The sequence below is a fragment of the Anopheles moucheti genome, chromosome 2 (assembly GCF_943734755.1).
Source record: "Anopheles moucheti chromosome 2, idAnoMoucSN_F20_07, whole genome shotgun sequence".
Lineage (NCBI taxonomy): Eukaryota > Metazoa > Arthropoda > Insecta > Diptera > Culicidae > Anopheles > Anopheles moucheti.
In genome coordinates this window covers 72,870,896-72,896,400 of record NC_069140.1, presented here as the reverse complement: position 1 = coordinate 72,896,400, position 25,505 = coordinate 72,870,896, and the positions used below count along the sequence as shown (strand labels likewise).

Here is a 25,505-nt window from a genome sequence, read left to right as displayed (position 1 = left end):
GAATACACAATTTTGAGTAACTGCAAATTTCTCTAAGTTGACTATGCTCAGCCTGAAAGTATGCAATTTATATTGCATAATCCTTCTATCTAGACCAAAATTTAGTTTATTGCGCTATATATCCGCTAAGAAATAACTTTAATTCATGAACCTTATTAAAAATGATAACAAAATGGTAGAATTTTGAAAAACTACAATTGCGTTGAGTTAGTGAAGGTCAAATTTTCCCAATCCTGTCACAATAATGATCTGATTCTTGGTTATTGTACGTAAACATAAATCACCAATCCTTCATGTTTATTTGCGGTTACTGAAACGCAATGTTGCTTTAAAATTGTTTACAATTGCATAGATCGCAATATTCTACGCACATTCACGTATTCCCATCCTCGGTTTGCACATACGAATTCGAATTCGGAGGCCACGCGCCGGAAGCATCCATAAAACACCGCTACCATCCGGCTATAAATAATATTGACAGTCAGACCGAGTGAAAGTAATCGATCATTGCGCTGTTACCCGATGCTACTTCATCGAGATTTTATGACTGCCCGCGTATCGCAGCTATCGGGGCAAAACGTTATCTAAGAAGGTGGAGAAGATTTTCAATTTACGATACTGGCCTAGGCGTACTTGTTGGTTTATCATAGCCACCGTACCCCTGAATTGCCCCCGGTTGCGAAACATTGGGAAACGTCGTAATCGCAATACTAACTGCCCGGTGCAAAAACTCAATCCCCCAATCAGTTACAATTGCTCCAATAAAACTCGCCGAATCTTCAAAGAGCTACAGAGAGGGGAAAAACACAAAACATAACAATCTGCTTTGCCCAAAACGTTCAACCCGGTTCGCGATGTGCAACAGGTTGCTCCAGTGCGGGGAGAGCATTGGGAAAAAAACGAAAATTGGAAGGCGAGGAATAAATCGTCCAAGTCTTAAATACATCCCGGACTATTCCGCGCGTTTTGCGGGACTCAAGAACCGGGCACAAGCACGTGATCAAAAAGCTCGATCCATTGATCTCATTTTCCTTCGCCAGGGAATGATCATACGTTACGAACCGCACACCGAGTCACCGATCCGCCACACTCCGCCCGGAACGGTTCGAAGTTCGATTTGCCGTTCCGGATCTGCTCCAGTTTTATCGGTCAATTCGGCATTTTTCTTTTCGTTTCTTGCCACTTCGTTTGTGGTTTCTCACGTACCGGTGCCCCTTCCCAGTAAAGGGGTACATTACCACCACGGGCACCATATTACGCGAAGTGTGAAGGAAAGAGTTTTAATTAAATCACAATCAACCAACGCGCGCACATACGCACACATGTTCTTCGATGCGCCCGAAACGCTCCAACATCGATCTGGTTTTTTAACCCACCAGCGTCAGAGAAGAGGTCGGCAAGAGAGAAAGAGAGAGATGGAGAGAGGGAAAGAGAGAGAATCTGATATTTCCACCCCGAGCGTATGTCGGACACCCTCAATGTTGGGTGGTATCTTCCCATATTGTACCCCCCTGATAGTAACCACCCCCACCCCCTTTATTTCAGGGGGATGATATCCAAAAGCTAACAAAAAAAATAAAACCGCAGAGCGTCTCCACACCTTCGCCGGTCGTGAGAAAAGAGAAGCCGCCACGAGGGGGGCCGGCTATTTTTCGGGTGGTGTTTGGAGGTGGCCAAAACGGGCAGCGATCCATGGCTGGCCATGGCTGCGATGGTGAGTTTCGCGGGTGCGCAGTTAGTTCGGTTTCGGAGGGCAGCTGGCCCAGTTGTCGGGTGGTTGTCGCGTCGAATTGTTTGTTAGCCGTCGTCCGGCGAATGCGTTACCTTCGAGAACACGCGGAACGGCTTGTTGTAACGGTAGCGCGCATAGTGTGACATGTACGTGGAATGTCAACCCGCTGCTTTGTTGGTCGATCGGTGCTGGACACTCTGATGCACTGACACGCCGTTTGTGGATCGTGCGGATGTAATAGTTCGGCTTCGATGTACTAACCAAAAGTGAGAAAGATACGGTTGTTTGTGTGTGGCAGATGCATCTTTAAGCATCTGCTTCATCGGTGAACCAACTCCGAAGACTACTTAAGGAACTCATCCTCATTTGGAAGCCTTTCAGAGCTGATCCAAATCATTAACTTATCGACAAGATCACGCAAGAATCCACCTACGGGTGTCTTCCTGCCTGCGGTGACAAGTTTGTAACTGTCATCTTCCGGGCCTGAAGTATGTCCGTTAGAGTGACGCCGATGGTACGCTGTGTAATTAGTGCAGTGTGTTTAGGGCTAGTTTGCGGAACTCGGGATGCTAACCTACATTTGCCAGCAACGCTCCACTGATACCGACTTTCGAATTCTTCAAACTTACACGGAAGTCCGGGTCCGTTCTACCAGCTGCTAAACAACGCGAATGCTTATGTTTTCGCTCGTGAAACATCAACAAACAAACTAACGGGCAAGAAAAAATAAAGACGACCGTAAGAACGCACGACGAACATTCTTGCGCGCTGGAGACACATAGTGCCTTGTAGTAACGTTGCTAAACGGTAAACTACCAAAAACCATACGGTGGGCAAAACATCAACCAGAAAGCGGTTCCGTACTGGACACGTATAAACCACCAACCGGAGAATTCAAAACAAAACCGGCCTCAAACGTAAACAGACACAGCGCAAAGAAACGGCAACCCCTTTCACTGGACATTTGGTGTACAAGGGAGAAAAAAATTGGCAAATGGGTGGCCCCCCCAGTTCGACAAACTGGGTGACGGTCGCCATCCAGTCTTGGCGCGCGCAGCACGAACAGCACCGAAATTGGATTAAATGTTGCCGCGTTATGCAACCGAGAGCCAAGTGCGCCAACATAATGTGAATTTATAGGTGTATGTGTGTGTGTGTGTGTGTGTGTGTGTGTGTGTGTGTGACTCGTTGATCCACTGGGGGTGTGCTTTTCCAACGTGTTTTTCTTTCCAACCCACACGCACATTGTGCGTACGGGATTGCTCCCCCATACCGGTTTCCCGGTTTTTGTTCTGTTTCGCTTACTGCACTATGGGCGTAGTGGAAAAAATTTGAATGTCAAAAAATGCACCCTAAAGTTAGAATTATATTTGAAAGCGAATTAATTAACACGAAGCAAGAGCTTTAATACAACGCGGTATAAGACTCTTTGCTTTGGATTGCAAATATATCATCCAATTCCTAAACAATACGGAATTTGTCCACCATCGCAGTCCAGTGTGCACACCGGTACACTAACGGCGATCGGTTCGTTCTATCTGGTCCGCTGTGCACGCAGGATGCGCAGCGTGGCGCCATTCGTACTTTTTCGGCTTTCGGCTAAACAGTCTTTCTAGCGCACGGTGGCTGCTTCATCTTGGCATCATTCACCGTCAGTACACCGTCTCGGCAAGAACAACCCCCAGTTCTAGTGAGATTCCGCACGTGTTCCAAGGGTGTTTTTACGTGTGTATATTTCAGCGCGCTTGTGTTTGTATACGTGCGTTCTGCCATCTAGTAACCTGTGACCTGTGCGCCTGAGTGTGGCGAGCAATTAAATCCTTCGCCAAAAAAAAAAGTTCATCATTTTTATCGTTCTTTATCACCGTGCAAACTGACGCAGCTAAGCAACAGCTACGGAGGGAAAACGAAAAAGTGTATCTTTATCACGCAAAGATAGTGTGGTGTTTTTTTTTTTTTTTGGTGTGTTGTGTGTGAGAAGATCGTGCTGTGTTGAAATGTAAATTGACGTAGGGAGATTGTGGTGTAAGATTTTAATTTCGTGTCCGTACTAACAATTTCTGCACATCCTCCCTTTGAGTTGTCGGGTTGCGTTTGGAGCGCTGCGTCGGAAATCGGAAGGCAAAATGGACGGCAGCTTGCGTCACACACGGACGACACTGTCCGCTTTATCAAATATATCGTCAGCATCTACCGCAATTGGGCACACTGCGGGACTTCATTAGCAAAACGGTGTCGATGAGGCTTACGATTTTTTGTTCCAGCTTTTGTTTTCCATTTTGTGTATATTCCTTTCGGGCCAAACTAACCGAAATGGACGTGATCATGACGATGCGAGCAGGTTTTTGGGTTTGGTATTTGGAAGTCTGGCTTTTTTGACTGTTTGCTGCACGATTGCTCCACATCTTCCGTGAGCGGTTGTCGGGTGTCCTCTTCCGTGGACGTGGAGATGGAAAAGATTATCCCGGGACTGTAAGCCACATTGCCAGTTTGCTTGGGACCGGCTGTGTGCGTGTGGATCAATATGTTTGCTGAAATTACAGATCGATAACTACAAAGTAGCGTCTTTTTTTGTCGCACAGGCACGTACACTTGGTGCGATCTAGTGCGATCGCTACTAAACGCAAAACAAACTGCGATTGCTTGGGAACGATCAGAATGGATCACGGTTCTTGTTGTGGCTAAAGACAGAACTAGAGCTTGACCAGCGGTACGTCTCATAGATAACGATACACAGCGGCTTTTCGTTATGCATTACGATAGGTTAGATGTTTAGTTTTCTACATCTTGACTGCCATCATACGTAATGGGCCAGTGTGCGACGTGCGGTGGTAGTAAACGGGACAGTGCGAAGGACATATCCAGTGCTAATTTTAACCATCTCGTGTCGTTTGCTGTAAATCTCATCTTACCACATTTCAGGTTCTGACGTGCCAGTTTCCCCATGTGAAGTACGAAAAAATCGGAAGAGAATGAGAGTGTATGAGTACGTTTATCTTCTCGAGATACCCTTGAAACGATGTTATCTTTTATGTCTCTGTATCCAATAGTCAAACACAGTTTGTGGGGTTGTACTTGGTTTAACAAGCCACAAAAACACATGCGTGAAGGTGTACTAAAGAGCAGCATTAATATTCAACCCTCCTATCAGTAGTCGATGTTAGGTGTATCTGTTTGAGCACCTTCACTGTTTGCTTTGCGTTACATGATCTGCGGAACTGTAGAACTTCCGACTTGTGTTACCCAGCAACACGATTAGCAGCTCCGCTTAGAAAAAAGTCTTCCCAACCTCGCTGTCTAATCGAACGTAACTCGGCAGAAGGATTAGTGGCCGAACGGCCCTACCCACTAATCAGCTTTCCCGTGTAACGCAACCAACCGACCCCATGGTGGATCATCCGTTAAACCGGCCCAATTCTACTGCAACCAAATTCTCAAATTGTACGCCAGGAGGTTTTTTTTTCGGTGCGCGGTTGTCCGTAAATTAGATGTCAGGCAGAGAGGCTTCGGCTGACGTTGACCGGACGATGAAAAGCCTCATCAGCTACGGTCGCGAATTCGATTGGAAAAGAAGTCAAGCTTAATGGAATGGTAGTAATGTTACCGAGCGGCAAGGAAAAAGTCGTTAATTCCTGGCTGTTTTGCCACTCTTCGCTTTTTTTTTCTATTTGGTTCAGTTACTCCTTTGCTTCCCCACTTCTTGTGGTGTACAAGCTATGCTCAAAACTTTCGTTAAATTGGTTTCGATTACCTCACGGGGTTAGTAGTAATGAAAATGAAGCTGAAGAAAGAGATTAACCATGCCAAAGCGATTTCGCGATACATCATACTGGTGGCAATCGTGGTCAAGAGTTGTTTTTTTGGCTTTCGATGCCTGAGTGTCGATTTGTCCACGCACAAACTAATTACTGAAACGATCGTACTTGATGTGCGAGACATCGCTGTTGGATGGTTGACGGATGGGAAAGTTTTCCGGGTGTCATCCTCATGAGATGTGTTATGTGAAATTGTGTATTAAAATCAAACCAATCGAATAATGGCCATATTAATTGCAGTATGGCCAGTTAATTGCAGTGATCAGTAATTGCACAAATTACTTCAAACTATCTAGGAACTTTATGGAATTATAGGATTTCAACTCATAACGGTTTAAAAAATTCGTTGTTAGAATGTTTTTGGTAGTTTTAAAAACATTATGATCACCTTAGACAACGTGACCTCAACTAAACTATGAAGAACTATTTTGTTTTTAAATGCCCCATTAAAGACGAAAAGATCAAATTAGGATCAAGGTAATGTTCGGGTGCATTATAGCGTTACGAAATGAATCGATTTAACGTCCAACGATCTTTCCATTACCAAAGCTCGACAAATTCTTCAAGATTTGTCTCAAGTCTACCACCATGGTTAAGGACCTTTAAAAGATGTCTGTTAGAATGGAAGTTTTTTTTATTAAAGAGGGGTTACCAGGCCGTATTGCTTATAACTAAAGGCAATTCAAATTCGTTTGGAGACATTTGTTTCTGCAACGCCGAAGTTAATGAAAGGAAATGAATAGAAAATGGGTAACGAATGCATCAGCAAATGAATATCTCGAATTCCCAATAGCTTTCGCGACCAGTGCCCTAAAAAATAGGCAAATTTTTTTTTCTTTTTGGGGTTGCAGTAGAACTCTGTAAACTGCTTAAAAGCGAAGTTATCGTTACTATTTATGGAGGTTAATTTTCTCCTCATATTTTGTTTTCTCTGGGTTACCTAGGTTACACCCCAAGATTCCACTTAACTGTTTTGGGAATTAACCTTCATCGAATGGAATAGAATGGAATACAACCGAAGAAAAGCATCACGCCACGGTGACTTCAAAATGCCACGGCTAGGGGTTGATTCCTCCCAATCAGGCTTGACGTGATTGCATTTTCCATTTCAAGCTTCCCGGATATTGATCATTACAATGGCCTCGAACCTTAAGGGTGGTTTGGTTCTTTCCGACCCGCTATCCCACCAACCGTATCCGGCCAACGATCGGATTCTTGAATGAGCCACCGTGGAGAAACAAAACCGAAACAACTCTCCCGAAGGAAATCGAGAAACGCTTAACCGGCCAACTAATTACTGCTACCCTACCGCACGGGCGGGGGCCCACCATTAACGCGTCCGAATTCTTCACGAGGCAACGCAGCGGCTGCAGATCTGCGGCGTACGGAACCCAGCATTGCCTAATGCCTTTTCGATGTAAACTCTCTATTATGTTTCCCTTTTTTGCGGCTCATCTCACTATTGGGAGCTTATAAGTCCGTGTAGGTGCGCATAACCGCACTGCCAGACCGACTAGACGCCACATCCCGGGTGGAGGTGTTTTGTTGTGGATTGTGTTCGGTTTTTTTTTATTTGTAGTTTTCACCCATCATCGCATGAATCGATATTCGTTTGAATTATTAATCATCTCCCTTTCATCGGGCTTTTTTGTACGGCGCTGGGCAAATAGAAACGCGATCATGCTTCCATTTTTCACCGTACTTAACTAAATTTACCTTTGATGATGATCGCTTTTACTCGCCGGCATTGCTTGCGCTTGTTCGCAGTCTAGAGGGGGGCATAGTGGGAGGTACGTTTTCAAACTACTGCCACCCATCACCACCCATCATTAATTCGAGCCGATTCGAGGTCAAACTCTCACCTGCAGGCGGTGCAGAATGAGGGGCCAAGGTTGTACTGGCTTTCTTATTGTTTGCCGGCGAGATGAACGCATTTTCTGATCGATTTTGGGACTCCACCCTGTTGCTTTGGCTGTGAAGATCTATTGTGGTTGCGAGAGGGTTGCGAAGAAAAGGTAACTTAAGTATAGTTTAGCGTCAGGTTTGCGATAAAGCTTAGAAAACAGTGTAAAGAGCATTTAATAATATCTACGACCCTCTTCAGCGAATGTTTTTCTGTTATTTTTGAGTACTTTTTGCCACTACTTAATCTCCCCGTGATGCTTTCTGTCAAACTTAACGCCCCGAAAAGCTTTCAAACTAATTTGCAATTATGTAGAGCTTCATTGTAAGGTGTGGCGGTACAATTAATTTGTGTTCATGCGCTCGAAAGTGGATTTAGCATACTTTGTGCGAAAGACGCTTCACGCGTTTACGTGAAAAAGTAGCAGAATCAATAGAACATTAGACGGGCAAACCGGTGAAGCGTTTCACCAAAATAACGCCTAACGGGAACAGGAACCATCACACGCAGCCCAAAGTGCCTCAATCTAAACGATACAGAATGCGCATAAACGAGGAAAACACTTAGGTGTTTTTGTTCCCATGAGTTTTCTTAAATGAAGGAACTGTTCCTAAATGAATTATTTGCTGAAGTACAGTACATTATTCATGCTCGGTACGCGGATTGACGCGTTCCCGGGTGGTAGCTCCCGGAACTTCGGAAAATCGGCATACCGCCGCCTCCCGCTGAATGTTAGAGTAGAAAAACCTTAATTTTCATCCCCCGGACCAGATGTTTTGTAGCGTATCCGCGAATCCATCCCTTAAAAACCCGGCCTTTACGCGTGGATACCCATACCGCACCATCGATCAGCCATCCATCGCTCGGCGGCGAACGTTTCGTTCCCACAGGCAGGCAAATGTTCTCGATGGCGATGCTTTCCCATCCGACGATCCACGGATTGCTCCCGGAAAGGAAAGGAGTACGTTGAGGGAAAGAAATAGGAAAACAACAACATCATAAAATCAGGGAACCAAGTTAGATATTGCATCATCATTAGCTGTACGCAGTGGGACGACGACTCTCGGCTGGCGGGATGTAATTGAACCGCTCGTATCTCATCACCGCACTTTTTGCCTTTTCTTCGGTTTATTATGAGCACCGTAATGCGTCAACATGATTGTTTAATAATAACCGAACAAATTGTGGCTACAACAATTACGCCAGTGTTCATTTTCATACTTTTTGCTACCATGCTGTCTGAGACGCTTTAAGGCAATTGATTGGGGAAAGGTTTGTACCTTTTGCAGGCAGGATTTGAAGGTGCTTCGTTTAAGTGGTAAAATGAAATTACATTTTAAAAACGAAAAAGATCGAGTTGGAGCGGCCCGGTGGCATGATGGTAGCGGAGCCGGTCTTCACACGAACTGATCGGACCAAAATCCCATCCGGACCAATCCCCCGTAGCAAGGACTGACTATCCGGCTAAATAAGTCGATACTGCCAGGCCGTTCTAACGAAACAAAAAAAAAAGATCGAGCATGTGGCCTAAGACACCTTTGACTGGTGCTAATAACGGCATTTCTTTATCTCAATTGAAACCTACGACGGCTCTTCTGTCCAGGTGAACGACCCAGAAGGGTTTTACTGGCTGGCTCGTCCGGTGTCATTTTAATGACGTGATCAGCACATACGGGACCAAAAATCCTTCTGAGCATCTTTCTCTCGAACGCGGCTGAGAGTGTTTCGTCCATGTTTTGGACAAAGTCCAGGTCTCCGAAACGTATGTGAGTAGTGGAACTATTTAAATTCTATGTAATCCGACACAACAGGTGTGTTGAGTAGAAAAGTTTCGTCGAACTGTCCTCTCGGAAAGACCATTGGTTGTCATTACAGATCCTTGACCCAAGATAGGTGAAATTTTTGGCGACTTCAGAATTGTGGTGCCGCCATCAACTTAGTGTTTGCTTCGTTAATCTTCAACACAAACCAATGATGTCTATGCCGTCAGCATATGCGAGGATCTGGATTGACTCATTCTAGTCATTCGTTTTGGCAGGGATTTCAAACGAGCTCATTGCGTCCTACAGTTTTACCCTGGCTATGCTGTCGTATAAAGTGCCTTGAAGTCAATGAAGAGATGCAAAGAGTGGAGCCGTTTCACCGTTATCTTCTCCAAGATCTGATCAGTGGTTGATTTCAGAATCCTCTCTAATAGTGTCCAACTATCTTTTCGACGATTGAGATAGAGAGATAAATAGAGAGCAGTTTGTAGGAAAAAGGGCCTGAGTAATATGTATTCAAGAGTTCTAGAACGTTCACGTTCTCAAAAAATCCAAATTTCATGAAGATTATTAAAGCTCTTCTAGTTAAAAGACATTGAACTGAACTAGCACCAAATTACTAAATTCTACCTCACCACATTAAGTAGGTGGTGCCACAACGAATTTGTAAATAATCCTTATCTTTTTGAGATGTTTTAAGGGACGCAATGATACAGATCGTGATCACCGTCACACCTTGACACGAGGACTTCGACTACGGTCCATGCTTTGCCCTTGCAAATGTTCGTTTCGAACAGGTGCATCACATCAACGAGATCGGAATGAAGTCATTGGATGAGTGGAATTTCGGAACGGAATTTCTGATACGTCCAAGTATATCTGACGATGCGCCACAACATACGTGCGGCGGAGAATTAATCATACGACTAGACTGATGGGTTAGTTAATGGATCGGTTTCGGTTAAATGCAGGTTTTGGCCCAACCGATCGTTTGCCCGTGATTGATGTTTTTGATCAGGCAACATTTACGAAACGACGACGAACTGGTTGCGCCGGTTCGTATGTAACAAAAACCCGTTGTAGCGTGTTTAAAATAATGATCTCCTTTTTTTTTTCGTCCCAAAAACCCTTTAATGAAAGAGTTAAAACGGATTATGATGATTATGAGGAGGACATGTAAGGGTGGGGAAAAAAAACATTGATCGATGTTATTTGCACCATGAAGAGCGGCACTTCTCGTCGTTCTTGGCTCGCCGTAGGCACGTCCATGCTGCGACGATAAGAGCGCAACAAGCGTTGAAGCGTTCTCGATAGATTGGATTTGTCATCCGTACATCAATCATCACTCGATCATCGCAACGCGGGTCAAGTGTGGCCCCAATCGGGTTACGTTGGTGGAAAAGCAAATCTCATGTGCTGTATTTTTAATTTTTCTCGGTGACTCGCGATTTACCGAACGGAACGGGCGGTACTCGAACGAAATTGGAAAACCACACCAAAGGCTGGAGGAACGCTTTCGAGTAGGCCCATGAAAGCTAGAAAACACTTCTATCCCACACCTCTACACAACTTCAAACCCCTCTTTGAAGTAGCACTTTTGGGGTGGGCAAATCGGGGGGAGGGAAGCCGGTCTTTGTTGGGGCTAGAAAATGACGGAAAAACATGTTCTTTTTTCTCTCTTTTTCCCGCACTTTCAACACACGTCTGCCGGCATCTTCACACCCAAAGCACTTTCACAGGAGCGCCAGCGAACCGAATGCAGGGCAGAAGGTAAATGAAGCCGAAACCCGGGGCCCCCATGAGATATGCATAATCATAAATCTGAAGATTAAAATTGCCGTTGCCGGGTCCAGTCCACTTTTCTGTTCTGTTCATTGCCCAATTCTTTAGGGTTTTTTTTGTCTTTTCACGTTCTTGTCCGATGCAAAGTCCGGGGACCAGGGAGAAAGCGATCATTCCGTTGTGCTTGTTGTATGAGACGGTTTGATCTTACGTAGGGGTCTACCAAAGACTATGGCAACTAGATTTTCTACAGCATCTCATCAGTTGCAGACGAGGACGCGGAGAAGCTCGTTCTAAGCCGGATGATCTCCTGCTGTCAGACGTCGTTCTGCATTCTTCGGCAGCGTGTCTTCTCACGCTTTCGGTCCCACAGCACGCGGGATCGGGCAATTCTGAGAGTGTACTGTCGCCGGGGAGGTCGTTCGACTCTCACACACGCTCTTGCGTAGCTTGACATTTAACTTGCACAACGAGCATTAGAAATCTACCAGAATGAGACGCATCTCTCGAATTGGCCGAGAGGCACGGTACCTTTTTCCAACCAGTACCGAGCCGGTAGACTTTGTGCGACGACGCGTTCTCGATTCGTTCAGCTCCTCCGTTAAGCGAACTCGGTTCGATTCTTGTATTGCCCGGTGAACGTGTACCGTAAACGACCGCACCAATGGGTTACCGGCTGGAAGTCATCCACATTCTGCTCTGCGTGGCGTTCGAAGTGTTCACCTACTGTGTGCTGTGCTTCAACCTGTTCCGCCACTACATCCAGCAGGGTCAGATACAGCACCAACTTCAGCAGCAACTACAGCACCAGCTCCAGCTCAACGCCAACTGACGGCGATAGGGGATCCCATCATAATCCCGTAGGTGGAGTCCGTTCCGTGGTAGCGGCAGAGTGGCTACAAATGTAGCAGTTGCCGTTCGGGGATGAAAAGCGATTCCGAAGGGCCACGCACAAGCGCTCTCCGGTATTACTTAAGATCGTTGCTTCTTATTGGGACGAACATTACCGGCTCGCTACAGGCTGCAGGAAACATTCCACCAGTGTTACGATAGGATCGTTAGCGAACAAACACAAGAAAAAGCGCTGCCTTCGAGTGTGGAAGTGGCCATAATTATGGAATTTAAAACATCTTCACCTGCAGTGCCGGTTGAATACACGACGATGCCCGCACGAGTAAAGGGCACAACGCAACCACCCAAAAACAACCCGCGATCCAACGCGTGTTGTGTCGAATTGGGCGGCCAAAAATAACAGTTCATTCAGTGCGGGAAACCTTCCAAAGCGTACATTTTTCATTGCGGCTATTTTCGTGGGACTTACCACCGTCCCGTCCCGTACCTCTGACGCGGTGACGCTTTCGTACAGCGCTGTTCACCGTTTGTATTCTCCCGATCTGGCCCTGCGCCGGGTAGAGTTGCGCCGATGGTTGGAGTGTGCGCAAAATAAACCTAGAAAACCCACCATGTAGCACGGTCCGAGCTTTATGGGGTCAATTCTCGGCCACGGTGGCGCAATGCCACGCCAACGAATGGACGAATGTGTGTGAAACTATTGGCAGATTGTTTTGGGGCGGAGGTCATTACGGCCTGTGACAGATTTCGGTGGCCGGCATCCGGCGATGTGGCTAATTGGGTAGTGTCTTTCAACCCCAAACCCCCCCCCATACCCCTACTCGATATACAGGATGGTGATCTATTGCCGAATTGTATTGTGGGTGAAGTAATAATTACTTCACGATCTCGTAGATTATTATCGTGAGAAGTTTATCTCCAGAGCAACAACAAGTCTTTCGGGGTCTTATGGTATGTCTGAGGAGATACTTTAAACTTCCCGTGGCCGTCCCAACTCCAGCCAACTGGAATGCTTCTTGTTTCGCATGGATCTTTAAGAATTGATGATCATTCTTTTACATTTTGCACCTTCCATTCGCTGCATCAAGTTAATTATTTGTTTGTTGGAGTTGAAGAATTTAGACATTGAGGTATTCCACCTGATGTCCACTGTGAACAGTTTCACTTTCGTCCCATCAATCTTATTACCCTCTTGGTCATTTTTGGCTTGCAAACGCTTCTCTCCGCGAGTAAAACCGTTACCAAAATTTTCGCTTTCATCCAACGATGGATTATATCTATATTTTTAACCCCGCCGTGGCCAAACCTCATTTACCGGGCGGTGTTTTATATCTCCCCCGGGTAGCTTGCCGGTTTATTATCAGCCAGCGCACATTATCGTGCCTTTTGGACGGGTGTCGGGTGCTATGGATCTGCTAAATTAATCCACGGATCAGACACTTTCCATCTTTTAACGCTGTTGGTAGCGTACCCACCGTACCCGTTTTGCGGAGTGGTCGATAAATCATTTGGCATAGTTTTACATTTCGCCAGCTGTAAAGCTGGAACTGGACGACCGGATCCGATGGCATCCAAAAAATTGTGCATCCACGGCAGAAATCACCACGCGGTGGTCAACGTTTCGTATGTTTATATTTTGGCCCCTAATGGACGGATGAGCTTCATTGTTGATGCATCGCTGCGTTCTACGGCGTGGTGCACACCGATCGCCGGGCACGACAGTGAGCAACCGCGGTGAAACACGGCTTTTCACGCGCTGTATGTGTATTTTGTGACCTGCGCGGTACCTCCCTTTCGGCTTTTATGACCTCCATCGCAATCCGATCCTCCAATCGAGCCCGACGAACCGCACCCCCGGGGGAAAAAAGGTAGTCAGATAAAATAAAAGTGAAATTAATTTTTAATTGATAGCTACTATCGCACCACAAAACCAAACAGAAGACGAACGAAAGAGAGAGGAAGGGAGAGAGGGAGAGAGAGAGAAGAAGAAAAACGTGAAAAATTGAAGGAAAATCTGAAACAGGAAGGAAGAGTGTGCAAAACAGAAGAAAAAATGTGAAATGCGCGTAGGGTCCATCGGAGTGTCCCGCAAAGTTGCTCGTGCGTAAAAGGAAAACAAAAACGAACCCGCCGCAAAACGAGTGATAAGCAAACGTGTGGAAGAACATGACGTTGAAGTTGTGAAACTAAAGTGTTTTTTTGAATCGAAGCTCACTGAGAGGTGGGAGCTGTGAAGGATTGCCTGCCGACATCGCCTTATGTTTGGCCGGGCGTGAAGATGATGAAAAGAAACTACGATGTGCAGCACGTGGCTGCGGCGAGTCTGGCCAGCAGCAAATCGCACGGCAAATCGTCATCCACGCTGCTCGACAAGCTGACGAAACGCTACTCGGGTGTGATCGGTACGCGCTTTCTGCGGAAAACACCCGGCCGGAAGGGTGGTGTGGCGGAACCGCTGTCCGACAGTTACGATATGTGCGGAAACCGGTCGGATGACTTCCGGCCCGAGATCGGTGCGCCGGTGCTTATCTCCAAGACGATGAAGTTCGACTTCGATACGGACTCGTCGGTGGAACAGCTTCCACTGCCAAGCGTGCCAACGATGGAGCACCGGGTGCGCTCGGTAGCGACACCATCCACCTCGGAAGATAGCGAGAACGATGTGTTTGTGGATGCGAACAGTTCGCTGCCCAACTTTGGTGAGATTAAGTTTACGTTCCTGCCGGAAAGCAACAACAACTGCCGTAGCTTCCAGGACGAAAACATCCGGCAGGGTGGTGGTGGAATGTTGGAGAAGAGTCGTTCGAAGTCGGCGCACAACCTGCATCTGCACCATCCGCGGTCGGAAATGCGTCTGTCGCTTGCGAAAGCACCATCGCTGAATATGTCCGCCAGCCCGACCTCAACCCCGAGCGGTGCCATCACGTTGTCCGTACCGAACAGCCCGGCGGTGGAAAGTATCTACGATTTTCCGCGCAGTACCCGATCGGACGGTATCCGGAAGCCGCACGGTGAATCGTCGTACGATCTGACGCGATCGCATCATGTGCTGAACGAGATAAATCTATCGCTCGTCAGCGATGACAGTCACCTGTACCAGAACCTGCCGAGCCCTGGTGGTGATGCGCGGTACGATGTACCACCGGCGGGCTGTCGGCGCAACTCATCCTCGTCGAACAACTCCACGCAGGAGGAGGAGTTCGATCTGAAGTCGGCCAGCTTCCAAAGCCTTACGGATGCCGGACCCGGCGCCAACCAGCTCGCCGTCTCCATGGACGAGCTGGACGAGTTGACGCGCCAGATCAATCAGTCGACGGTGGGGCTGGGGTCACCGCTTCCGGACAGCGATGAGTACTGCGAACATCGGAAGCAACTGCACCCGTCCGAACGGCGGCTAACGCTGATGAAGAACCGTAGCGTATCCGGCAAGCATCTAATTGACTTCGATCGGCGGAAGGCCAAGATCACGAAGAAGTGGAGCGGCTTCAAGAGCTGGATCGGGGAGGAGCAGGGCCGCATCCGGGAGGTGGTACAGAAGCATGCCGCCATGCAACGGGTCGGGCTCGAACCGTCTGGTGCCGGTGCGGGCGGTAAGGTGAAGCGCACCAGCAGCGATCTGACGGCGAGCGATCAAGATTCGCAACAGGAGGCGGACGGTACGACGATGGTGACGACGCCCGATTCCAGCGTTGTGCAGCGGGAACGAACGTTATCGTCGGAGGACCGGGAAGGTGCACGTACGCTGCACCGTAAGAGTGCCAACGCAGAGATATTGGAGGTAATATTCGTGACAGGTGGTTTTCCGATGTGCCGATAAAACGCCAAACCTTTTTTTTGAATGGTATCGACTCCCCGATAGCACTATTTTAGTAAATACTTGAGCGTTTTAAATTCGCATAATTTGGAAATGTTGGTAACAATATCTTCCGATAAAAGGATTTGGTAATAATGGACAGTGATCGAACGTACTACATTTCTGTCCAAGGGGAATATTTAGAAAAATAACCATTTTTGCCATATCTTCCTTCTGTTCGAAGATCATGGAGCAATGCAAAATGCTCGAAATCGCGCTACTGACTTTGCGTCTTGATTTTTCATAAATATTTTACAACAGGTAGAATTAAGTTGCTGTTGTGTTTCACATCAATTTAAGAAGCCTGCTTTCAAAGAAATGTTTTATGATATGAACTATGATTATGTAACTTTTCTTTTCGTTAGACTTCTACTTCCAAATATTTCTACTTCATTCTCGAAACATTACACGTTTTTGAGTTTTCTTCATTGTATGTCTAGTTGTGTAAGTCCTTGTTTCTTGTTTTTAACTCCTCCTACAATTTGGTTGTTTTTTATTCTACTAGGCATTTTATATGTTTGTTTTCATTAAACTATTTACTTATATTTCTCTTTTTTATCTTTTCTAACTTCTTTTATAACTTCAATGCTTTTCTAAATTATAATATTAATGTCAACTGCAAGACGTGACACATGTTATGATATGGTTGTATTATTCGCAACCAATTGTAAAATATAAAATTGAGCTTCTTGGAATCTCTCGCCAAATTTTGGTATTTTTTCTACTGTATTATGTCATTAGTGCAACAGCATATTAATTTAACGAGATTTAACTAATAAGTATTTTTTATTAGTACATTAATCTAATGTACAATTTACTTTCGTTTGAAGACATTTCCTTCTCCAAACCGCTGTTAAATCATTAATTAGATACAAAAAATGTGTTGAGAGCACGAGTATTTAACTATTGTTAAATATTGTTCTATTTTCATGAACAAAATGAATGTTTTTGCCAAACAAATGAGCAATACGCAGGGAACAATTGAAAATTTAGCCAATGTAGCATTTTGTTACAATGTTTATGTTAATTAATCGAATAATGATTGTCAAACGAAAAACGAAAGTTTCACTTTTGCTATGCCTTTGTTTGTTTGTTTACCCGGTTGGTAAATAGGTTCACTACTGCGTTGTAACGTTTTAGTTCCCATTTGTGTTAAAAACATGATTAATAGCTACGATTGTGTACGATACACCTCTCCCAGCATAATCGGTTGTCATCTGCTTTGGCGTAACCATGCCGACAGCACGGACTGTCCGTTTCGTGCTCAATTTTCACGCCATTTGCTCAAACAAAATCAAATCAATTAGCGCTGTCATCGATGAATGGCGACATGCTGCTATTGTTGCTCAACGGTTGAAGATGATCTGATCAGTTGGAAGTTGCAAAATTCCATTTGGCAACCGTTTTCACTACCCTCACCCAGTCGAGTGGACCGGTTCGATGGGCGCTAGATGGATGCTATCGATCGGATGATAAAATAACGAGATGGTATCGTAAAACTCGTTCCTAGAGTGTATGGCGAACGTAAAAAAACAGATCACTAATCACGATGATGTATCGTCGCTTTGCTGGGTACGAAAATGTGTCAATCGTTTCCTCCTAAGTTTGGTTTTGCTCCAATTAGTATCTCACTACGGGAAAAATGTGTTTCGATTGGATTTTTTTTAAAATTTTGTATTAAGAGTTTGTACAATTCTTGATCAACAGTATTAAAAATAAGTAATCTTTACAAGCGAATTATTCCACGTTGAGTAGCGCCATCTATCGGAGAACAACGAGAATGGTTTAGCGAGAATTCTCGTGATCTTGAAACAATTTTACATTTGCAAAAACTTACTTTCCTTTAACTTTTCCCCAATTTCAACGGTTATTAAACTTTATTATAAACAATTCAATTTTTCAAAAATTAAAAATGTTTGATTCTTATATTCATTGCGACGAGTGTCCGGCTTGCCTTGCCCAATTAACATGATCATTTTTATTCGAACTCATCTCACAGCTAATTCTTATTTTCGGAAAAGCCGCAATACTTTGTGTTGCGAGGGAAAAAAGGAAAGTTTTTTTTTTTTGTTAAACCCACATCTTCACACAAGCAAAACCAGAAAAACGTCTCCGGCGTTCGTCCTTGAAGCCGATACGGCTTAACCGTGCGCGTACCGGTTTCCTTCTTTCCGCGTTCGAAGACCAATCCTCTTACAGTGGGAGAGATAGATAAACGTTGTTTTGTAGCGCACTATCAGGAAAGTTGTCTTGGTGCGCCACGATCACGACAACTTTCGATCGTCGAGTCGTCGCGACATTTGGCAAACCGTCCAGGCACATGGAACCGGGTAGCGCGAGAACAGCGAAGTGCAGATCAAGGCCAAACAGTGATGGTGCAGCAGGTTCCGTGGTTTATTTCTAGTTGTTGGTTGATTTGTTTTTCTTTTCGCGACACATTTAACCGGTCATCGGAGCGGCTGTAAAATGTCCGTGAGAGTGTGGCCTGTATAACGCTTCACCGCGATGTGGTGCCAAACGGTGGCCTAAACAGATTTGAGGTTTATTTCCACCATTTAACGCACTTGGTTTTGCATTATTTTGAGATTCGCGAGGTTGGATTAGAGATATGCAGCTCATCCGAATGACGGCACCTGTTGGATGCAGTTGCTGTGGGAAGCATCACTCACGTCACTGCTTTCGCTGAGCTCGATTTAGGCGATTAAATGCAACTCACCATGAATCGGCCAGTGGCCAAATTGTGCGATGATGCCACGAATTGCAGCTCAACTTGACGTATGAAAATAAAAAAAAAACTAGTGGGAATTGTGTGTCAAACAAAAGAGCAACAGCAACAAACTGGTGTTAAGAAGCAGAAGAGTATTTAATAAATATATGTATGCACATGTTCAAAAAATATTCAAATTGTTATAACAAATCCCGAATTTGTAAAATACCAGTTAAAGGATAACAATTAACTTATTTTAACAACTTTTTGTTAATTGAAGTAGAACAATTGATACAAAATATTAAAGATGGAGAGACGAATTAAAAAAACTCAATTAATACACGAAACAAAGAGTAAATAGAAAAATAACAAAAATCAAAAAGGAAATTTTAAATCTGAAAACTGTTAAATTGTTGAGTATTGTTTATAATTTTACAATTTCATGTATAGAATATACAACATTCGATTGCATTTATCATTCGTTAATGTTAATGTGTATGAAGTTTTCCGGCATGACAATTATTGTTATCGCTTCGACCAATGTGAAGCAAACTTTTTCACGAACATAAAAGCTATTACTAAAAGCACCACTTAACCGTTTCAATAATTCATTGTGCGTTTTATTGCACAAGTCTCTCCGAAGAATAAAACGAACCTGAAATGTATTTTGTCGATCGTTCGTGTCGAAACGAAACGAATCAGAACCGCTATGTTAATAGGTTTTCCATTTTTGCTTGCCTGTTATCGTCTGTTATATCGAGACGGCACCAAAGAAAGCCTGTTAACCTGTTGACAATTCTTTACAATAACAAATGATTTTTGAAAAGGTAGTCTACCCCCCATCAACTTACCATTTTACCTTCCCCAATTAAAATAACTGTTGTTTTACGGATTTTATTTCCTCTGTCTGTTTTTGTATGCATTTTGTGATGGGGGTTATGTTCGAAAAAAATATATGCACACCTCTGCTTCGTTCATCCCTAATTGATACGTTGAGAAAATATTAAACATAATTACACTGTGTGTAGATAATGTCTTACTGAGTCCACCACAAATCCAACCATTCCAAATTGAGCCATGAAACTGAACCTTCCCTCTCCCATTCGTACCCAATCGCAACCGGAACATATCGCCGGATCGGGTTTCGTTACAATTTGTTTATCCCGTGCTACCGTCTAACGATGGCATTTTTTGTTTGGGGGTTTTTCTTTTCGTTTGTATCCAACGGCGGACTGGATCTGTGGGGACACGTGCCCTCGTTTGTATTAAAGATCACCAACCTTTCGAAGCTCTAATTTTTCTGAAGCAAATGAAGGCTTGTGGTGTGTGGATATGCACATGTTTGTTTGGTTGGTAATTGGTGGGCTGGACGACACGGTTGTAGTATCAGCTTTGTAAACGGAGAACGGATAATTTGTTGGGGGAATGGGAATTGGGTATCGTGCGACGACTTGATTAGTTTACGTTAGTTTATCGATAGTTAATCAGCAGCTTGAAATGTCAGCATAAGGGTAGCTAATCATGAGTTTGTTTTTAATTGAAGGTTAATTATTACAATTAATGTTTTATTTGTTCAACACGCTTAAAGACAAGCTAGAGATAAGCTATGGTGAGGTGGGATTTTAAAGGTTGTTTATCACATTTAAATCGCACATTTTCCCTGGAAAGTTACTGAAAAAAATACATATCAGAGTGATAAATTGTGGTGGGATTTTTTTGAGGTTGTGTATTATGAGTTGCAGAAGCTGTTTCAATAAGATCCAGCACAGTTGTTGTAACAGAATTCCTGGAAAACCTAGAGATAAATTTGCACATTATTTGTGTTCGGTGGAATTTTTCAAATAATATCTTGTGAGAATTCCAGAAACTGTCTCAATCTAATCAACATGCAATTACACTAAATAAATTGTATGTAATTATATAACAATATACGTTTTTAATTTAAGTTATTGTACTAGTAATGGACTTTTGTTAAATTTCTGTTACAGATTACCACGTTTTTAGAATAGCAGTATTTTTTAATCACATAATTTAGAAACTTTTTTAATTTATTACCGCTAAATTGCATCAAACTCACTGTGCACACAACACACATTAATCTCTCTTTCGCATCATCAACCGATCGCCACTAATTACTTCGCCGCGAACGTTATTTATCGCATCGTTTCTCAATCTTTATCGCCACCAAGGAGGAAGTTGGCCATGCTGTCCACGACTGCAACACCGGAAGAGCGGATTCGATCAGCACAATCGTCATTACACATGTTACACATGTTTCTAATAGCAGTGCGAACGATCGTGGAAGGCAACTAATCAGCCACTTTGATACCGACGCACAATGATTTCGTCTGCGTCGGAATGGGTCCGTGAATGTAATGAGTGGCCGAAGTTGCTCATAAAGACCTCACCCCAAGCGTCTTTTGCGGGATACGGGAAGTCCAAAAAATCGATTCGACTTTATTAATATCGCTTCAGATGCGAAAGTATGCCCTCCGCTAATTAAACGTACGACGACGACGCTGTGCCTTTGCGAGGAGTCTGCACCCGTAAGCGCAGGAGGAATTCTTCACATCCTCTATCTTTTACCCTACGAGGAAGTAGACCAATTTATGCTAGCACATTTACGAATCCGTCATCATCGGCGCTGGCAACGCTGAAAGAGCCTGTTATTGATTGGTGATGAAACGAAAACAACTACAAAATCAGCTTCTGCAACAAATCAGTCCCGATGAAACATGTGTAAGGAAACGGTGGCAGGAAAGCATTCCATTTGCTGCAAGTGCATTTTCTTTCTGCAGCAGGAAATGAGTTTAATGAAACCGAGTGATCAGTGACGAAGTGATCTCCACTGTTGAGAGGTGGCTCCCCGGCATGCTGCGTTCGAATATGTTGAATGTTCGAAGAGTTGTCGATAAAACAAACTGCTGCTACTTTCCTTCGCAGCAGTGTACGTCTCTATCGTTTCCTGATTAGCAAAAAAGCAACGATTTATATGTTGTTGATGCGTAAGTTAAACCTGACCAGTTTGTTGTCCTACCCATCATGGAAAGGTGTCTCGTATTTTTTTTTTACAACTCGTCAGACACTGGCGGGAAGATTAGATTGGATCCCAGCGTCACCCTCAATGTGGTGAAACAAATCTGGTAATATGCCGCTTATTAATAGACATAAACAACCCCCAGTTCGTGTGTACGTACATAACCCTTGCGTAAACTGAATTGCCGGGTCAGTTGCACGTTATTGCTCGGGCACCCGGGCTGCCCCGGGACAGACACCAACCGCTGAACCGGAAACAGTTGTTAATGGGGAAAACATTGTCCAATTGCCATCAGCAGCACTGTATTGGCCAATGGTTTGCAATGGGACCTGTTTTGGAGCAACACAGTTGGGGTTGCATCTGTTGGACCGGGGTGCATTGCTGCTGTGCTCTATTGATGGGTTTGTTATAGGCCACCTTATTGTCGACTGCTGGTGCTTCATCAATTCTTCGTTGCACCGTTGCCGGTACTATGACACTTTTTTGTCTCCCTTGAACGTTGGCTTAATGGGTACCGGTTGCGAACGGTCCGCATCGATCGGTTAGGAAGTGAATTGTGGCGATGTAGTTCCATTCATGTGTGTTGCGTAATAATCAATGTCGATTAGGAAAATATACTTTTTTTTAGAAGGTTTCTTATTATGTGTCTTGATCATTATATGGGGTGATGGAACTTTCGCCTTGTGATGTTGTTGGTAATGAATCTTTTGCCGAGAGTCATATGAATCTGCCACCACTTACCGACTAGTTTTTTTATATACAGGATTATCAGAGTTTAAATATCTTAAAGATAATTTCGTCTATCTCAAACCTGTGTTGGGGTAAGAGGTGGGACTTATCATCATCATCATCATCATCTTTAGCAAGAAGTCATTTAAATCAGGAATTGGCTCTTAAGAGATTGAACAGTAGGTGAAAAAGGTATATGTGTATTACACTAACCTTGATTTGCCTGAAGTTATGCATTTTACAAATTCAACAATCGCTAGAAGAATGCCGAGGTCTCTGACTTATCCAGATTTGAAATTTAAAAATTGATTCTTCCCAAAATAACACGAAACGAACACAAAAACGATGCTAGTTTTACATCAACTAAGATATAAAACTAAATGGGTTTACAAGACTAACCTATATAACATGTAATTAGATGATAAATGAAATGTGAAACGTTGTCACAAGTAAAGAAAGAAATAAACACATAATAGAAAAGAAAAATGTACAACAAAATAGTATAATAATCAAAACCCCCAATTTTAAGTAATAGCAAAATTAGAAAAAAAAAAACAATTAAAACAATGTAGACCGCGGCAACACAATTTCTATAATGGTTGATAATTTTAGATTACATTCAATTTAATTGATTAAGATGTTTAATTCATTTTAAGCATTTCTTTCATGTTATACACAACTTACTAATCGCCTTGTTATTTGTTTCACTCCTTCTACTTCCAGGGACAAAATGGATTCGAAGAGGTACGCCGGTTCGTCAAACAGGGTGGAGACTTCGGAAAGGATCTGGTCGCCATACTGCACGAGCGTACCGAGATAGAGCAGCTGTACGCAAAATCACTCTCCAAAATTGCCAACAAACTGAACAAAGCATGCCGTGATCTGCCGGGCACGATAGCCGATTCGTGGCGATCCGTATCGACCGAGCTGGAAGGACGCAGCGAGGTACACCGACAGTTCTCAAACTCGCTGGCGGAGGAGGTTGTAAAGCCGCTGAAGTCAGTGATCGAGAATCAGCACAAAGCGCGCAAAACGATCGAAACCAACGTCGACAAATCCGCACGCATACTCGCGGAATGGCGGACGGCGGAGATAAAGGCGAAGAAAAACTCACATGCGGCGGCACGGGAAAACGAAAAGCTGCAGGATGCCATGCTCGATGTGAAGTGAGTAGAACTAGTAGAACGAGTAGAAGATTTTGAACTCCAGAGACGTGTTACTTATCTTCAACCTTTATCTTCCATTTGTAGACTTCAGCGAACTCCCTCGATCGGACTGCTTCACAAGACCACCGAGAAGGAGGTAAAAGTGTCGGAAAAGGATAGCACCAAACTCGATGGCAAAAGAAAGAAGGCTGAAGAAGCGGTCAAGAAGGCGGATGTAGAATATTACACCCTCTGCATACGGGCAGAGCGGGCACGCGTGGACTGGGAGATGTCCGTGTTGCGTGGTTCGTCCATGCTGCAAACGCTCGAAAGCCAACGATTGGCACAGTTCAAAACGCACGTCACCGATTACCTCAAGCTGTCGGCCGAGATGAGTCCGCTGTTGACGAAAACGATCGACCGGCTCAGTCCGCAGGTTGCCATGTGCAGTGTGGCCAAAGATCTGGACGTGCTGAAGAATATTCGCCGGGCGACGGAAGGACCGAGCGAACAGCTGCTGCCCGATTTCTACTGCGAGCACACCACGCTGGCCATGAACCGTGAGCGACGGAAACAGTCGTTGGTCAAGCTGCTGCAGCTGATCCGCCAAGATCTGGACCGAGAGCGACGATCGCGCAACGGTCTGAAAGGGTTCTCCCAGACGCTGGATAAGAACGGTGAAAGCAATCAGAATATTGCCGATAAGCTGTATCATGTAAGTGTTCAGAGAGAAAAGCGGAGATCAAATGTAAAACAACGTTTATTTGTGCTGTTTTGTAGATACGATCAATGCTCACATATCTGGAAGGTGCGCGTTATAAGCTACAGTCGGCACTTCTGGAACTCGATCACAAGCCTCGTTCCAGCCATCCCCTTGCACAACACATTCAGGTTAGGAGTGTAGAGATCCTCCCTTTTGTTGCAACACTTCGCTAAATATGCATTTCAACCACCCCTCGTTTTCCACATGTAGATCACGCGCGATCGCACAGGCCTTCAGACAAGCGTGTTAAAGGTTCCCTTATGGTTAAAGCACGAACAGGACGATCAGGAGGGCAACCTAGAATCGGCGACTGCCAACGGTCAAACCATAGTTCACAGTTCGGACGAAAGCTCCGATCAGGGATGTTTGGATATCAAAAACGATACGCTCATCAAACATATTGTGCACAAATACGCCCGGAACGGATGTAACGGAGACGAGGGACATTACGTGAGTAAAGTTAACGCGAGGTAGCGAGGAGATGTGGTTTTCATCGTTTTTTCAACACTTTGTTATGTGTTCCAGACGGTAAACAAGGCTGCTGGTAAATCTGCGCATCAGGATCACGATCATCACGGTCCGGCCTGGGATCGGGGCGTAGCCGACGGTGTATCCAATCAACCCGATTCCGATTTTGGTACGTCACACGGATACGTTATTTTGTCCCAGGCAGCTTCCATTCACACTACTCTCTGCTCTTCTTGTAGATGAATTTTCTTCCCAGGATGAGGATGAAGATCGTTGTTCGGTGGCACCGAAGCAACTGCTAGAAAATGGGCACCATCCGACATTGGCAAACGGCGGTATTGGCCCGTCGGCCATTGACCATCCGGACGGTATCCCGAACCAGCCCACCATTCTTGGACGCTGCCGGGCACTATTTAACTACACACCAAAGCTTTACGACGAGCTGGAACTGCAGCCCGGCGACATTCTCGAGGTGCACATTAAGCAGGAGGACGGTTGGTGGCTCGGAGCACTCCGTGGACAGATTGGCATCTTTCCAGCAACGTATGTGGAGGAGATACCATAATCAAGCGCTTCCATTATCATGGCCGGCCCTCCGACCTGCCACTGTAAATAGCTCGAGCATATTTGTACAGAAAGAGAGCAACGGAAGCAGTACGCAGCGAAGGATTTTTAATGAAGACAGTAACAGCAAACAGCTAAAAGACTAGCGTCGAATGCAATCTCTCCTGTTAGGAATCTGGTTTAAGGATGCGTTCTCCGGTCAAATGTGAAGAGAGACAGCAAATATCTTAAACTATCGAATCGCGCCAGCGAAACACATGTAAATATATAAGGAAACGTGTAATGGAAGGTGACTATCGGTGACATGATACGCGAAAGATAAACCATCGAACGCACACTGGTTTTGAGATGGTATTGAAGAACAACACGAAGGAAAGTGAATAAAGTGAGTA

General features: G+C 44.6%; 1 protein-coding gene across 4 annotated transcripts; it reads left to right on the top strand.

Moving 5' to 3' along the window:
- Positions 1-1,747: 1,747 nt before the first annotated feature.
- On the top strand, positions 1,748-25,505 carry LOC128309795 (uncharacterized). 4 transcript variants are annotated; one of them, XM_053046267.1, is made up of 8 exons: positions 1,748-1,878; positions 13,759-15,625; positions 22,897-23,339; positions 23,424-24,033; positions 24,099-24,209; positions 24,292-24,531; positions 24,607-24,718; positions 24,789-25,505. In XM_053046267.1, the coding sequence occupies exons 2-8, from the start codon at positions 14,126-14,128 to the stop codon at positions 25,112-25,114; spliced, it is 3,342 nt and encodes a 1,113-aa protein (XP_052902227.1). In that variant the 5' UTR covers positions 1,748-1,878; positions 13,759-14,125; the 3' UTR covers positions 25,115-25,505. The 4 variants fall into 4 exon arrangements, with proteins under 4 accessions (XP_052902227.1, XP_052902228.1, XP_052902230.1 ...); XM_053046268.1 differs by lacking the exon at positions 1,748-1,878 and adding an exon at positions 3,425-3,491; XM_053046270.1 differs by lacking the exon at positions 1,748-1,878 and adding an exon at positions 3,438-3,457.

Excerpts from the sequence above, each read along its gene's own strand:
- LOC128309795 (XM_053046267.1), top strand. The coding sequence starts at position 14,126 with ATGATGAAAAGAAACTACGATGTGCAGCACGTGGCTGCGGCGAGTCTG. Across the intron at positions 24,034-24,098 it reads TTGCCGATAAGCTGTATCAT|ATACGATCAATGCTCACATA; the intron begins GTAAGTGTTCAG and ends GCTGTTTTGTAG. Across the intron at positions 24,532-24,606 it reads ACGGAGACGAGGGACATTAC|ACGGTAAACAAGGCTGCTGG; the intron begins GTGAGTAAAGTT and ends TATGTGTTCCAG.